Consider the following 15398-nt stretch of genomic DNA (forward strand, 5'->3'; position numbering starts at 1 on the left):
CAGGAAAATGAACTCCAAAAAGACCACAAGCGCTTGATTCTAGGGAGGGAGTTTACCTTACTAGCTGCGTCCCTGATCCGAACCAAGTGGGTGGGGGGAAGAGACACCTATTAATTTTCACCACTAGGTGGGGATAGCGCCCCAATATAAGGCCACGCATGCTAGGATTGAGGAGGGGGGTAAGGAGGTGGGGGCAGCAACCTCCACAGGAGGACACAATGCAGGCTAGGCTTAGCGCAGCGCCTGGGCCAGATAGCCAGGAGTGAGCAGAGCGGCAGTGTCAAGAGTACCTGGACCAGACAAGCAACTTCTTGGGAGCAATGGGAGCATCCCGACAGGCCCCAGAAATGCGAGGACGGAATGCGCATCGGGACGCAAGGGGAGCCAGCCTCTAGCACGGGGGCAGAGCGGGGAAGGAGCCAGAAGGTGGATTGCCGTAGCTCCCGGGGACTGGCATCGAGGACTTGGGGTGGCTTCTGAAATGAGGGAGCCCGAAACGGGAAGACTGACAGCACTTTAACACAGCCTCGGGGTCCTGTATTGGAGTTCTTGAAGGGAGAAGCGTGGTCTTTAGGGACCCTGGGTGTGCCCAGCGTTTGGTTAGCAATACCCAGCTTCGCCCCATCCCCCGCCAGTTCTCACCCCACCCCCACCCTCGATCCCCTTGCTCGGATTTCCTTCCGTCTTCCCGAGTTGAGGACGGCTCCCCACTCGGGGAGTGTAGGGAAGAGCGGGGCCTGCAGAGCCTGGTACCCCACAGTGACCACGTGATCCTGAGAACTTGAACTTGGGGGCGGCAGGTGGGAGCGGGGTTCGTTTCCTCTGGCTCTTCTACATCCTGGATCAGAACCTGGGACAGGGTTCCCACTTCCCTTGTGTGTGTGTCTCTCTGGCTCTTTTTGGAAGCAAGTTCGAACAATGATCACAATCAATTCTGATGGGAAAATAATGGTCAGAAGATGTCTGGTCACATTGAGACCCTTTAGGTAAAGTTCTTTAATAACAATCTCTTTGAGGGTTTTTTTTTTTTTTTTTAAAGGAAGATGGTTTGGATGGGGGAGGGGTGATTTCTGTCCTCTTGACTGTGGGAAGGAGTGTGTGATCCAATTAATCAAACTTCAGAGTGATCAATGGGTACAGACTCAGATAACTAAGCAGGTTTTAGGGTCGTTAGGAGGTAGAGTGGAAGTGGGGAGGTGGAAGGCAAAAAACAACAGTGGAGTTCTGTCCGAGTATGTAGACAATGACTGAGGTTGTGTGTGTGTGTGTGTGTGTGTGTGTGTGTGTGTCCTCTTCGAGGCTTTGGTCCAGAAGGAAGAGTCCAAAAGCTCCACTGAGGGTAGTAGGTAGCTATCTTTGAGCAAGAAAAGTGAAAGTCTGCCTAAATCCGTTTAAATCCTTTCTTCTCCATAAACTATGCAGTCTGTCCACTGACAGTGGTCCTTGCCTTCAATGCTCACCAGAGGAGCCGCTGCTTCAGGCTGCCCCCTTTCTCCTTTCTTCTAATTTCCATTCAGTTTCTTAGTCCCTCTAATTGGACTGAGGTAGGAGTGGGATGAGATTGGAATATTGGAAATGGTATTTTTCCAATAGATGATTCTCCAGGTTTGAGTTTCAGAAATTGTGGGAGACCTACTAATCACTTGACTCTGGATTATGTAAATGGTAAAGTGGACGGAGGATGCACAAGGCTAGTAGACTAAGATCCAGGAGCTGAATACTGGGTTAGGAGGCAGAATCCTGGGGGTCAAAAGGAATGAAGCCTTGGCCCAAAAGAGGAGAATAGGAAAGTGCAGACAGCATCTCCCCAACTCCTTCCTTCTGTTTTGCTCTGGGGCTGGGGGATTAGGTTCTGTCACTCTAGGGTTGTTCACCTCTGTCCTAGTATTTTTTTAGTCCCAAATTGCATAAATGGATTAGTTCCTTTAGGGTAGGCCAATGCTATTCCTGAGCAGGAAGGTTACAAGCTGTGCTGGTACCTCCTGGGAGTTCACAGAGTCAGGTTTGGGGTAGATGCAAAGATGGGAGCCCGAATCTTTAAGAGTGCAGAATTCAAGGGGCAGTGTGGGATAGAGGGAAAAAGGAGGAAGACTAGTATGGAGAATGGACTGGGATAACATGAAGGGTTTTTAGGACACATGTTACATGCAGCAACAGGTTAGGGAACCTCAACCAATAGGTTAGGGAGTGTGGGAAACCAGAGTGGGCAAAAAACCTTTGCAGAGGAGAAGTTATTACTCAACCCAGTATGAGGATTATGTAATGGAATTGGCTGCAAGCCGAGCCCTTTCATTTTTATTCCACCTTATAGTCAATAGACTCAGGAGACCCTTTATGGAGCTTATATTTTGGAGAATATTGCCCTGTGTCCTCCTTCTTCTTTACTTAGACTGGATCTCCCTCCATCTTGGCAAGGCAGAAATCCAGACAGCTAAATTAAATAGCCTCATACCAACCATTTGTGAGCTTCACAGATAGCTTTTGGGACAAGAAAGCAGGTTCATGAAAGAAAAAGAATGGAGGAAAGTTTGAGAGGTTGTTACTCCAGAGAGATGCTAAGAGATAAGAGGGAATGAGTCAGAAGTGGGGAAGAGGGCATTTCTCTTAGACTAGATTCAAAGAATCTTAGAATATTAAAACTGGAGGGAAAGGTGTAAACTTAAGGCTCACCTCTGTTCAATTCTTTAGTTTTATAGAGAGGAAAAAAGAGGCTCAAAAAGAGAAGTGACAACCAATTAACTTATGCCACACATTAGTAGGACTTGAAATAGAGTCTGACAAAGTCTGACAGCTTTCTGACTTCTGGTAGAAAGTCTTTCTGTTTCCTACCTTCCAAGAACCTTGAGAAGTCATTAAGTTCCTCATCTCTTTTCCATAGTCCTAAAAAATGAAAATCTTTGTTCTGCTATAAACTACAGATAAGGCCAACATCTTAGATTGATAAAAAAAAGGAAGCACTGGATTGAAGTTAAAAGCTACAGATATTTCAGGACCATGGAGAGCTTCCAGGTTCTTTCCATCCAAAAGTTGCTAAACACTTGGCTTCATACTTAATCAACAAATGAATAGATATATTGAAGGAAGGAAGGAGAGAGAGAGACAGAGACAGAGACAGAGAGGACAGAAAGACAGAGAGAGCGAGACAGAGACGCAGAGACAGGAATACAGAGAGAGACTAGTCCTTTAGAGCTCCCTCTCTTTTTTTCTTCCTCTTATTCCTCTCACATCTTTATAATGTCATATCTTCCTTCACTCCATGAAAACAACATGGCCTTTCTCCTTGTTGAGGCAGCAACTCCTACATATACTCACTTCTTATTGCTACCATCTTCTCCAGCAGATTTTCTCCACTATTGTTTCCACTTTTTCTTTAATGTTAAATCTGTCCTTATCTATTGATTCCTTCTCTGTACTTTATTATTGTTGTTTATGAATATATGCATTTTCCTCATCTTTAAAATCCTCATTATATCCTGTTATTCCTGACAGCTATTAGGCAATATCTCTCTTATCCTTCTAGTTAAACTTCTTGAAAATGCCGACTCCAAACTTGAACTATTACAATAATCTCCAAATTGGCCTCTTTATCTCATGTCTCTAATCTATCCTCCACTCAAGCTGCCAATATGATTTTCCTAAAGCATGTGTTTGAGTATATTACTCCACAATTCAATAAACTCCAGTGACTATTTATTACCACTAAGGTAAATTATGAAGTATTTTATTTGGTATTCAAAGTTCTTTATGACCTGGCCTCTTCCTGTCTTTCCAATCTTTTTACATTCCACTTCTCTTCATGAACCAGATAGCCCAGCCATTCTGGCCTACTTGCTCCTTAAACATGACACTTCATACATATCCAGTCATTTTTTCCATATCTGGAATACTCTCCCTCCCAACATCCAACTCTTAAATCTCTGGTTTCCTTTGAGACTCAGATCAAGCATCACCTTCTAGAGGAGGAAAGAGGTGGGGAGATAAACTCTTTTAAGCATATGTGTTGGGTAAAGGAGATAACAGGTAAGGAAATGATATACCCTTCTAGAATCCTATAAAAGTTCTACCTTCAAGAAGTAGCTCAATATGGTAAAGATATTATTTCAGCCTTCAAAAACATTTATGGCTATATAGCCAAAGACAATAAAATCCAACTCTAGCTGGAATTGGACCATAAATTCATTAATTGCTACCCACTCTCCCACGTGCTAATTTATATAGTTCCAGATAGCTATAATTAATTGCATATTTGTTAGCACACTTCCATGAACATCTGCTTACTTTTCTCCAAAGATATAACTATATCTATATACCTATATCTATATATATTGTGTTCTACCTTTTCTGAAAATATAAGTTTCCCAAGGGCAAGAAGGAATTTCTTCATTTTTTCCCCAACCTCTTCCCCCAACCCTTCTGGCCAGTTTATATATGAAGATTTCCTTAATGCAGTTCAATTAATACCACTAATTAATTTACACAGGTGGTATTTTAGTTTTTGGAATGTACATACAAGAAGTGTGGATTGAGGGTTGGCAATGTTCACTTGAATAAGAATCAGGTTTTAGTTTCTTCCTCCCACTGGTCATTGTTTGGGGGGATTCTTTCAATTGATTATAGTGATATCTTCTATTCCCGTGGAGTTTTACAATTTATAATGCTTCCTTGCAAACATTCTTTGAGGTAAGCATGTAAGCATTTTATTGATAAGGAAATTGAGGCTCATAGGGGATAAATTGACTTTTTCATGGTTACATAACTATTAAGTGCTAGGATAAGGATTTGGATTTAAAATACAGGCCTTATAACAATTCAATTTTCTTTCCAATATGTTAGTTTTCCTATCAATATAGTATTTAGCATCATATAATAAGGCATAGACCCTGTGATATCATATAGGAAGATGTTTAATTTCAGACATGAAATTTCAAATGATCTAAATTGGGAAATTGGACCTTTGCTGAGGTACCAGCATGGGAGCTTACTAAAAATTCTTAAATGTACCAATTTGTTGACTTTGTTGGCAGGGGTAAAAACTCTTCTTCCCTCCCCTTGAAAAGTAGGATATTACTGAAATTACAATGGTCACAACAGAACTTCTTATAATTTTCCCAACTCACTTGTTTTAGTTGCTGTTCAGTCATTTTTCAAAGCTTGTCCAACTCTTAGTGATCAAATGGATGAGGGGAATTAAGGGTGTTTTCTATGGATAGGTTCAATGTCCAGTGAAGCTTACTGATACTCCTACACATCATTCATGAACAGATCCCTAGGCCAAGTGATATGGTGGGGTGGTCTATCTTGGAGGTAAGGTAGGGCCTGAGAGAGGGAATTAGAAGCCCAGAGTCTGAGAAGAAAAGTGTATTGGCACTGATAAAATGCCTTGACTGAGGTATAATAGTCCTGGTTCTTAGAGATCAAATACAACGATGTATGAAAAACATTTTATAAACCTTAGAGCAATATCAATGTATGATATTAGAATATTAAAAACTAGTGCTAAAACCCAGGCCTCCCCCTTTGATGGTCTTTCTGAAATGCTAGAGCTGCCTTCTATCTATCTTATATATATTTGAAGTCCACAGGAAAGAAAGTCATGGCTGACAGGCCCCTATGCTTTGCTTTGCCCCCTCAACCCTATTCCTTTGCAGGCTCTTTGTTCTGGGGATCGGTTTCTTCACACTCTGCTTCCTGATGACATCCCTGGGAGGCCAGTTCTCCGCCAGACGCTTGGGGGATTCACCTTTTACTGTCCACACTGAAGGTACTATGGGCAAGGAGCCTTTGACTGGGGAAAAGGGATAGAACATGAGCGTATGTGCTTGTTGAGGGATGAATGGAAGTGTTCCTGAAAGTACAGGCCCAGTAGTCTCCTTGTTTTTCCTCTGATAAGGGCTACACATAGACATGTATGGAGTATGGAGTATATCTTGGCCTATGGGTGGGAACTTCTGGAGATAGGGGTTGGTGGGCTGAAGTTGCATGAGTAATGTATGTGGGTGAGACTTGCATGTTGCGTCTGCTTAAGGGATGAAGTCCTCTAAATATTTCTGCCCAGTATTCCCATGCTAAGGAGCTTTGCAGATAAGAAAAGAATAAAGATTTGCTCTTTGCAGAATGAAACAAAATGTTCTACACATAGTAAGACATTTAATAAATGTTTACTCAGTTACACTGATCTGAAAAGCATTTGCTGCCATGGCCTTTAAACACAGCTTATCTCTGTAACTATAAACTTCTGTGATTTTGGTCACATTGGGATGGAGCTTTGGCTTTTCATTGAGGTCAGAGAACAGGTCTGAAGAGGGACTAGTTTTTCTGACTCTGACCTCTCTGACAAATTTGATTTATTTTCCGTTGTCTAGCTTAAGGTGATCTGGATGGTCTTCCTTAAAAGCTTAAGAAATGTTCATCTTGACGAGATACCATCTCATAAGATTTATATCACTATGGAACATTAGAGCTAGAAAGGTCCTTGAAAATCATATGGTCCAACTCTTATTTGCAAGGGAAGAAACTGAGACTAAACTAAGAGAAGTCAGTCAACAAGATTTATTAAGTGTCTACTATGTGCTGGGCATTGCCTTAAATGTGGAAGTTCACAAAGCTGATTAATATCAAAGTTGGAGAAAGTGTCGTGGTTCATAGTTCTTTGATATTTCTACTACACCATAGTGCTGATTAAGGGGAGAAGAAATAATGGATTTTAGTGTACAACATGGCTCTTCAGCTCATTCTAAATTTTTTATAAGACAATTTTGTTCCTTGAGTTAGATTTACCACTTTCTGCTCTAAGCTATTAATTTTCCTCCCAATTCTCTCCTTTATCATCTAAATTTCATTTATAACTTAATTTTTTATATTCTACTTCATTTATTCCAAATATTGTTGTAGTTCTTGTGTGACCAAACCAATTTTTTTAAATGTGAAACTCTACTTATAGTTGCTATGGAGTTATTCTCTCTTAGGTTTTCTTTTTAGGGAATTCTTTATATTTATAATTCCTTATATATGTTATATATTTATATTTAGGTAAATATTATATATATATATATATGTGTGTATATATATATATATATATGTATATGTATACATACAAATTCTTTACATTTCTTCATAATGTTTAATGTTTTTCTTTTTACCCTATCTTCTGATCTCATTAAGGTTTCTTTGGTCAGGTTACTGGCCTAGAGAACTAGGTAGTCTTTTATCCTCTGGAACTGACACAGTCAGATTCCTGCATGATTTTGTTTCTGTTTGGGACTGCCCAGTCAGAGCTTTGCTGATTCTTTCCCACTTAGTGTTTTCCCCTTGGGCATTTCTTGATCAGAATTTTCAGTAATTTCTGTTCTCCATGCCTTCCTTTTTTGTTTAATTAAATTTTTAATTTTTTATTCTGGACTTAGCACACATCAAGCAAAATTAGCATTTCTATAAACATTGTTAAAGAGGAGAATATTGTACATAAAATTATGAATCTTTATGATCAGTCCACACACATTTGTTAAACTCTCACCATTTGTTAGGCAATATGCTAAGCAATAGGAATGCAAAGAAAGGCAAAAATAGTCCACAACCTTAGGAACTGACTTGTTAATGAAGGAGATAATAGACAAAGTAGTAAGTACTTACTAGTTATACATGGGGCAAAATGGAGATAATCTCAAAGGGAAGACATTAATATTAAGAAATCTTCTTGCAGAAGATTGGATTTTAGTTAAGACTTTCTCCAAGGAAGCTAGAATGTGGAGGCTAAGTGGAAGAAATTTCTAGGTTTGAAGTACAGTTAGTGACAATGCATTAAGTCAGGAGATGTAGTATCTTGTGCAAGGACCAGCAAGGAGACCAGTGCCATGGGGTTACCTTGCATGCACAAAGAAATAAAGTGAAAGAACACTAGAAATGCAGGAAGGGGCCAAGTTACCAGGGACTTTATATTTGTCCCTGGAGGTAGTAGAGAACCACTGAGTTTATTGAATGGGATGGCAGATAATATGATCAGACCAGAACTTTAGGAAAATTACTTTGGTTGTTGAATGGAGGATGGACAGAAGTGAGAAGAGAATAGAGGAAGGAAGATTAACTAGAAGTTTATTGCAGTAATCCAGATGTGAAGTGATGAGGGTCTACATCAGGGTGGTAGCATTATCAGAGTTAAGAAAGAGGTGTAGCAACATGACTAACATGGTAATATGTTTTGCATAACTGTATGCATAAAACCTACTCAAATTGCTTGCTTTCACTGAGGGAGGGAAGGAATTTGGAACTCAAAATAAAAAAGAATATTAAAAAATTTTTTAAAAATATAATTGCTGTGTAGATGCTTTGAACCAAGAGAGAGCAAAGAAAATAAAGTATTAAGATGATGATTGACAGTTTCAGAGGTTGCAAAGAGGTCAAGAAGGATGAACATTGAGAAAAGGCCATTAGAATTTAATTTAAGCATTTAAGAAATCAGTGGTAAGTCATTTTGGAGATAGCAAGATTACAAAGTTAAGAAGAGAATGAGAAATGAAAGAAAACCAATTGTAGGTGGTTTTATCAAGGAGGTTAGTCACAAATAGAGGAGAAATATAGTACAATAGCTCACAATCATGGCTAGATCAAGGGAGGGTGGTTTTTTAGAATGGGTGAGACATACACATGGTTGTAGGCATCAGGGAAGTGGCTAGTAGAAAGGGAGAGATTAAAGACAAGTAAGCTTGTATAGAGCTTGTTTTTCTTTTCAAAAATATAATAATATAATCAGTATCATTTTTAGTCATATCTGATTCTTCATAACCCCATGGACCACACTGTCCATGGAGATTCTTGGCAAAGATACTGAAGTGGTTTACATTACATCTCCAAAGGATTAAAACAATCCTTAATTAGGGCAAATAGATGTTAACTGGCTTGACCAGGGTCACACAGCTAGTAAGTATTTGAATCCAGCTTTGAACTCAGGAAGTTGAGTCTTCCTGATTCCAGACCACTGAATCACTTAGCTGCTCATTGGCTTAGCTATATCATTATGTGAAAATATCTTATTATATATTATGTATACATAAAATTATACATATAACATGTTATATGTATATATATATATATATATGACATATATATATATAATTTTCAAAGCTATCCAACTTTATGCATTTCCTTCTGGCTTTCTTCTGTTTTCTTTTCTTTCTTTTTTTATTTTGTAAGAAAGGACTCTATCCTTATCTCCCTCTTTATCTTCCACTCCTTACCAACTTTTAAGAGGAAAAAAATCATTGTAACAAAAATGCCTAGTCAAGCAAAAAAACAAAAAAAACCCTACATTCAGCGTGTTCAAAATTGTCTGTCTCATTCTTCATCTTCAGTCCATCATCTTTCTGTTAGGAAGTGAGTAGAATCGTTTATCATCAGTCTTCTAGAATCATGGTTAGTCATTGTTCCGAGTGATACTACTGGATAAAACCACTTTTAAGTGATTTCTGGAGCACAGTTCCAAATTGCTTTACAAAAGAGCTGTGCTATGCAAAGTTTTACCAAAATCGCATTAATGTGCTTATTTTTCTGCAGCTCCTCCAAAGATTTTTTCATATGTGACTGGTGTGAGGTAAAATCTCAACTTGTTTTAATTTTAATGTCTTTAAACATTAATAATTATAGGGCTTTTTCACATGATTTTTGATAGATTGGAATTCTTCCTTGGAGAGTTATCTATTGAGGATCAGTTCTTGTCCTTATAAATCTGGTCCAGTTTCTTCCTTATATGTTTTGGAAATGTGACTCTTATTAGAGAAACTTTCTACAAAGGTGTTTTTCCCCCATTATCTATTCCGCTTCTATTTCTAATTGCATTGTTTTTGTTTATGCAAAAACTTTTTAATTTTATGAAATCAAAATTATCTCCTGTGATCAATCCTCTCTATCTCTTATTTGGTCATGAATACTCTTCCTATTTCTATTTCCAAACTGTAATTTCTTCTTTGCTTCTCTAATTAACAATATGACCTTCTGAAAATTAGTTGTGTATTTAATTTGGAATTTATTTTGGTATATAGCATGAGATTATTTATACTGTCAGACTGCTCTCCAATTTCCCCAGCAATTTTTGCCAAATAATGAGTCTTTGCCTTAGTAGCTAGGATATTTGGATTTATAATAGCTATGCTATGATCATTTATATTTGAATGTTACATATCTAATTGGTCTTATCAATTTTAAAAATGTTTAAAAAGTAGTAAATAGTTTTGATGAGAACTGTTTTGGAGCATGGCTTGAAATATGGTATTGGTAAGATTCTTTGTTTCCTAAATTTTTCAATACCTTCCTTGGGATTTCTCTTTTGTTCCTCCAGATAACTTTGTCATTATTTTTTCTAGCTCTATGAAGTAATCCTTTGAAAGTTTCATTGGTATGACAGTGAATAATTACATTGATTTAGATGGTATTATCATTTTCATTATATTGAGTTGGCTCAATTTGTTGGGTTTATCTTTTTTTCTGTAAGTGTTATAGTTCCTGCATGGGTCTTGGTAGGTAGACTCCCAAATATTTTTTTAAATTCTCTAATTATTTTGAATGAAACTTCTTTTTCTTTTTGCTGAATTTCTGTTGGAAGTATACAGAAATGCTTTTGATTTGTGAGGGTTTATTTCATATCATACAACTTTCACTGAAATTATTATTTCAATTAATTTTTTAAATCAACTGTCTAGGATTCTCTAAGTAAGCTATCATGTCATCTGCTAAAAGCAATAATTTTGTTTCTTTATATATGCTTATTCCCTAAATTTCTTTTCCTTATTTTATTGATTCATTTGATATTTCTAGAATTATATCACTAGTGGTGAAAAAGGACATTATTTTTGTTCAGAGATGTCTGACTTTTCTTGGCCTTATAGATCATAGCATGCCAAGTCCTTCTATCCTCCACTATCTCTTGAAGTCTGTCCAAACTCATATTTATTGCTTCCATTACACTAGCTATCCATCTCCTGTCCTTTTCAATCTTTCCTATCAGGTCTTCTCCATTAGTTCAGTTTTCTCATTATGTAGCCAAATTGTTTAAGTTTCAGCTTCGGTATTTGACCTTCTGGTGATTAGCCTGAATTAATTCTTTTAAGTATTGACTGATTTGATCTCCTTGCTGTCCAAGGTACTCTCAAAAGTATTCTCCAGCACCACAATTCAAATGTGTTCATTCTGTAATATTCAACTTTCCTTATGGTACAAATCTTATAGCCATATATTTTGCTATTGAGAAATTCATAGTTTTGCCATATAAATTTTTGTTAGCAAAGTAATTTAGTCTGGTGACTTTTAATATGCTTGCTTTAGCTTTTGTCTTATCAGAAAACAGACAACAATTAGAAGTTGTGATTTTCCATTATAAATACTCCTAGAACCTAGTTTTAGATAAATATTATTATATTAAAGAAAGATCCATTTGTTTATATCCTTTTAGCATTTTTTGAAAATAGAAATCAGTATTATGATTTACCAAAAGTTTTTTCTATATCTACTGATATAATCCTGTGATTTTTATTGCTTTATTTTTTATTTCTTAAAAACTAAAGCTATTAATATGATCTATTATGTTTATAATTATCCTAATATTCAACCAACCCTACATTCCTGGTATGAATCCATCCTGTCAAAGTGTATAATCTTTTTGATATGTTATTATAATCTTTTAGCTAATATTTTATTTAAAAATGTTCTGTCACTATTCATAAGGAATATTGGTCTATAGTTTTCTTTTTCTGGCTTGCTCTTCTCCATTTCCTTCCTTTGGGGTATTTATAGTATGTCATATCATTAAGTCATAATAATATAGTTATTCATTGCTACATGAGATTATCCAATCTGAAACTTAAGTTTGAAGTTTCTAGTTTTTGTTCAAGTTGTATATTATTGATTCTATAGGACTGAAATTCTAAATAACAAGTTAATTTAAGTCAAGGGTGTAGAGGGCACAGACAGTGAGGGAATTCTGGGTGAGGTATAAGACTCTTCAGCTCAGGGGGAACCTGCTAACAATGTCTGATTTGGCATCCCATCTGCCCTAAGGGCTCTTGGCTTTCCTGAGAAGTCAGGAGGCTGTGATAATCTATGTTGTAATTGAAATAGAGTGATATCAGGTGGCAAACTACATACAATAGCAAGTTGTTTTGGGTTCCATGTGCAAATATTTATCTAGCTGCATGCCCAGTGATGTTTTGTTTACATAAGGGTAGTAGGGCATATTTTGGAATAAACAGACTCCATATTTTAACAATCCTTGGGAGTCTTGCCTCATCACTCCTATACTAAGATGGTATGTTTTAACCACCCAGCATGAGGGCTCTAGAAAGCACAATTCATTTTGTCACCCACTTGGGGGCTCTAGAAAGCAAGACACAACACAAGGGAGTGAACTTTTATTTCTGATATACATTACCTCAATCCTAAAATGCCAAAGACACTTAATAAGAAAATGATCATTGTAGTCTTTCCACTGCCTGAATACCAACAATCCTTTCAGATTAACCTTAGACCTGGGAATAGATGGAAAACTGTATTGTTTAGTTGTGAATTTTTCTGAGTTTCAATGACAGTCAGAAGTCAGGAATCTGTTCTACTTTTAAGTGTCTGTTACATTGTTGGCTAAAGGATTAAAAAGTCTTGTTCCCAGGAATCATCTCTAAAAGGGACCACCTAGTATACATTATTAAGTAATACTATATAAAAAAGCATAGATCAGTAAGAGTCAGAAGGCCTGAGTTCTAATTCCATCCATGTCACTAACTAGAAAAGTGGATATAGATAGGGATATAGTGGATATAGATCTGTGAATTCTTTGGAATAGGAAATTCTCTGTATAATGAAACATCCTTACCAATGTAGGTTGGTGCCTTTTTGACAATTTACAATAAGAATGTTGCCCAAAACGTTGAGAGATTAAGTGACTTCACTTGATCCAGGTTCATAAAGCCAGGATGATTCAGGGTAGAATTTAAACTTACATCTTCCTGGTTCCTGGTCTGCCTCTGTCACTATCCTGCTGCTCTCTCTACAACATTTGATAAATATTAATTTTGGAAAATTACCTAATCTCTTTCATCCTCAGTTTCTTCATTTGTTATGAGACTCTTACTGTGTAATGTGGCCCATGGCCTCAATTGTTTAAACAACTCCCCAGTGCACCCCCCACCACCACCAGATTAAAATGTAATTGGGAAATGTTTAATAAGATACATAAAAATAAATCAAAACATAAATGATACTTTGTAGTTTTCTAAGTGAATATGCTTCCCTTTCTATTTGTTTGGCATCACTGCCCTATAGAACTTTGTGAAGATCATGATCATGTGTGAAGATACAGAAAAACTTCCTCTATCCATTCAGGCTGATACCTTTTCTGTGCTTGAACAACTAATGAATAGTCTTAGAAAGTTACCAAGGCACTGAGAGACAAAATTGCTTTCCAAGATTCACATTTCAAAGATGAGATTTAAACTTGGGTCTCAGAAGTCATCTCTCTATGCACTATGCTAAATTACTTCTCAAGTCTCTGATTAAGGATCTTTTAAAACCATGTATCCATGCCTGGGTTTCTTTTTCAAAATTAAATTTTTTTGTCACTTTGAATTTGAAAACCATCAATAAAAACAAACGTTTCCATGTGGAAAGAATAAAAAAAAAGAGAGTTGCAACTGAAACCATGAATCTCTATTATATATGGCTTGGGTTTTATAAATACCACATGTTTGTTCCAAAGTTGTCCTATTTATTTGCTTCTCTATGGACTTCCTTCTGTCTTTTAAACATTGACATTTTTTTCTCTCTTCTTTTTTGACATCATAAGTGAGCCTCACCTTGTCCCTTCGTTTTCTTGCTCATCCTGAAAAAGTTCTTCTTATAACAAACAGTCAAGCAAGACCATGCCATGCATTGCACAAATGAAAACATCATTGTTTTTCTGGAATCATAATTGGTCATTATATTGATCAGAAGTCATAAATCATTAAAAGTTGTTTTTCTTAACAATGTTGTAGTCAGTGTATACATTGATTTCCGAATCTTATTCACTACACTCTATATTGTTCCATTGTTGTTCAGTCAGTTACAACTCTCTGTGGTCCCAGTTGGGATTTTCTTGGCAAAGATACTGAAATGGTTTGCTCTTTCCTAGACTCCAGCTCATTTTACTGATGAGGAAACTAAGACAAATAGGCTCAAATAGGATCAAAGAAGTGATGTCGTAACGTGTAAGTGAATTGGATTTATATGAGGGAGAGCTGTGCAAAGTCACCTGTCTCATTTTCTCCTCTGGAGCCATTTGGTCAGATATAGATCACTATGACTAGGAGATTTTTTTTTTTTGCTGAGGCATTTGGGACTAAGTGACTTGTCCAGGGTCACACAACCAGAAAGTGTTAAGTGTCTCAGGTCAGATTTGAACTCAGGTCCTCCTGACTTCAAGACTGGTGCTCTATCTACTGTGCTATTTAGCTGCTCCCATCTTGATCTTTTTAAGCTAAGGACCTGAGGCTAGGTAGCAATTGAGGCAAAGAATATCCTCTTTCACCTAATCCAAATATATATATAGGGTCACACAACTAGTAAATGTCTGAGTCCAGATTTCAACTTAAGATGAGTCTTCTTGACTCCAAATTACATCTAACTGCACCTCACCCAAATATCAGATTTTTCTGATTCTCTCTTTTTCATCCTTTAAACATCTTTATATTTTTCTTACCCTTCTTCTAAAATACATTCCCTTTTCTCCCTGTACCTGTCTGTTTCCATGTTGAATTAACTGTACTTCTACACATTTATGTATATCTATTTGAATGTGTTCAGCCTTCTTTTGACTCATTCAAATAAGAGATGTTCATGGGATGCCTGCTCCTTATTCTCCTTCCTCCACTTTTACATACTTTTCTTCTCATACATTTGATTATGAGAAAATCTAAGTTCCTCTTTCTTTCTTCACCATTTCTTCCCTGCAATATTTCCTTTGGCCTTTTACTTTCTTCCTTTAAGGACTACCAAAATTGAAAAAAATCACTTGCTTATCTTGTGTTTATCATATTTAATTCCCTTAATGGTTCTTGAAAACATTAGGATTCCATAGGAATATTTCACTCTACTCCCCAATTAGAATGTAAGCATTATACAGTTGTTTAGCTCTTTCCAATTATTCAAATGTCATTCAACATTCAACAAGCATTTCTCAAATATTTACTATATGCCAGACAGTGTTAAGTACTGTGGGTACAAAGAAAGACAAAAACAAATTGCTGCCCCCAAGGAGCTCCTATTCTATTGGGGGAGAATGTAATCTGTCTAAGTTTCTCTTTATTATTGTGTTTGCTTTCAAAGTTTTGACTCTCTTCTAAGGGATAAGAATACTTTAAAAATCTCCTATGCCATTAAAGATG

The 15398-nt window shown here is 36.9% G+C and overlaps 1 protein-coding gene across 3 annotated transcripts in view; it reads left to right on the top strand.

The window, feature by feature from the left end:
• Positions 1-202: 202 nt before the first annotated feature.
• The window catches only part of MGAT5B (alpha-1,6-mannosylglycoprotein 6-beta-N-acetylglucosaminyltransferase B), a 125844-nt gene continuing 110648 nt past the window's right edge, over positions 203-15398 (top strand). The window contains exons 1-2 of one of the 3 annotated variants that reach the window (XM_074260218.1): positions 203-986; positions 5649-5761. In XM_074260218.1, coding sequence (XP_074116319.1) covers positions 919-986; positions 5649-5761 — 181 coding nt within the window. In that variant the 5' untranslated portion in view covers positions 203-918. Of the gene's footprint in view, positions 987-5648; positions 5762-15398 lie in introns of those variants that run through there. The other 2 variants (XM_074260219.1, XM_074260221.1) reach the window with 2 other exon arrangements.

This window comes from Sminthopsis crassicaudata, chromosome 4 (assembly GCF_048593235.1).
Source record: "Sminthopsis crassicaudata isolate SCR6 chromosome 4, ASM4859323v1, whole genome shotgun sequence".
Classification (NCBI taxonomy): Eukaryota; Metazoa; Chordata; class Mammalia; order Dasyuromorphia; family Dasyuridae; genus Sminthopsis; species Sminthopsis crassicaudata.